Genomic DNA, 1,483 nt, shown 5'->3' with positions numbered 1-1,483 from the left:
TGTGGCACAGTCTCATTCACAGATGCTGGTTGTACTGTGGTTGGAGGCTGTGGCACAGTCTCATTCACAGATGCTGGTTTAATTGTAGTCAATCCTTGTGGGTCACTTGTTGAATTTTCTTGCCAAACTGTAGGTTTTACTTCAGTCGTTAGTTGTGGTGAACTTGTCACATTAGGGCTCAAGGTTGTAGGAGCATAAGCTGGTTGTTTGACCATATCTGTAACATCATATATTTAGATTATAGTTTAATCTTCAATTTATACTAAAAATAAAACAAAAAAAAAAGTTACCTTTGCACAACCCATGATGTAGTGAAACGTCATCTATAGCCACATCAGACTCATCATTGGATCCTATTCGGCCCTCAAAAATAATCTAATGTCAAAAAGAGTTATAAATGTTAATATTTGTCACAATTTACATGCCAAGACCTGCTGACAGCATAGCATTAACATTTAGTCATGATTCAAAATGTCAAGATAGCTACCTGAAACGCCCCAGCTGTTACAAGTTCCACTTGAGCAGGGTGCCACATGTTTCCTTGCCCATTTGTTTTCCACCATATGGCATCAGTTCTTCTGGCTTGAAGCAGATATACATGGATACCCATTGTGTCAGCAGAGCCATACATGTAATACCAAAACTGCAGGCATTGTGGGCCAGAATCAAAACATTCCGGGCTTAGAAGACGAGCAGTGTTGCCATATGTTGCTTTGCTGATTTCAAGATGCAGATAGTGGCCTCCTAAATAATAATAATTAAAAAAAAATAGAAAAGTTAAAGTAAAGATGTGTTTGACATTAGGAAAACAAGTCCATGCAACACTAGGCCTGTTAAGATGTACATTTCGGTTAATGACTGCAAAATTTAACAATGAGCCCTACCTCCTGCTGTGTGATCAGAAGACTGAACAGTACTATTTGCTTGAGTTGAGACACTTTGCCTTTTCCAGTCAAACACATCAGTAAGTATTTGACTCCACTGACAAAAATCTTGCTCAAAATCACAGTCAAACTGACATTCTTTGAGGAGAAAAAGGGTGAGGGAGGAAAAAAGAAAAAAAAAAAAAAGTGTTAGATTTTGACATTGCAACTGTGTGGAGTAAAATGTTTAAAAACATTGATATGCAGCTTAGTAATTTTATACCTTGGGCCTGGGGCACGGCAGTGGTCGTCATCGTCTCATTGACCACTGGTGGTTGGGGCATGACAGTGGTTGTTGTCTCATTGACCACTGGTGGCCGGGGCACTGCAGTGGTGGTCATCGTCTCATTGACCACTGGTGGTTGGGGCATGACAGTGGTTGTTGTCTCATTGACCACTGGTGGCTGGGGCGCTGCAGTGGTGGTCATTGTCTCATTGACCACTGGTGGCCGGGGCGCTGCAGTGGTGGTCATCGTCTCATTGACCACTGGTGGTTGGGGCATGACAGTAGTGGTCGTCGTCTCATTGACCACTGGTGGCTGGGGCGCTGCAGTGGTGGT

General features: G+C 42.5%; 1 protein-coding gene across 1 annotated transcript in view; it reads right to left on the bottom strand.

Moving 5' to 3' along the window:
- Positions 1-1,483, bottom strand: part of LOC119414230 (zonadhesin) — an 11,248-nt gene that overhangs the window by 1,884 nt on the left and 7,881 nt on the right. Inside the window, exon 14 of the mRNA XM_037681329.1 lies at positions 1,147-1,462. Within this exon, the coding sequence (XP_037537257.1) occupies positions 1,147-1,462 (316 nt within the window). The remainder of the gene's footprint in view (positions 1-1,146; positions 1,463-1,483) is intronic.

This window comes from Nematolebias whitei, chromosome 9 (assembly GCF_014905685.2).
Source record: "Nematolebias whitei isolate Nwh7 chromosome 9, NemWhi1, whole genome shotgun sequence".
Taxonomy (NCBI): Eukaryota; Metazoa; Chordata; class Actinopteri; order Cyprinodontiformes; family Rivulidae; genus Nematolebias; species Nematolebias whitei.
Note: the sequence above shows the minus strand (reverse complement) of the source record. Positions and strands in the feature narration are given on the sequence as shown.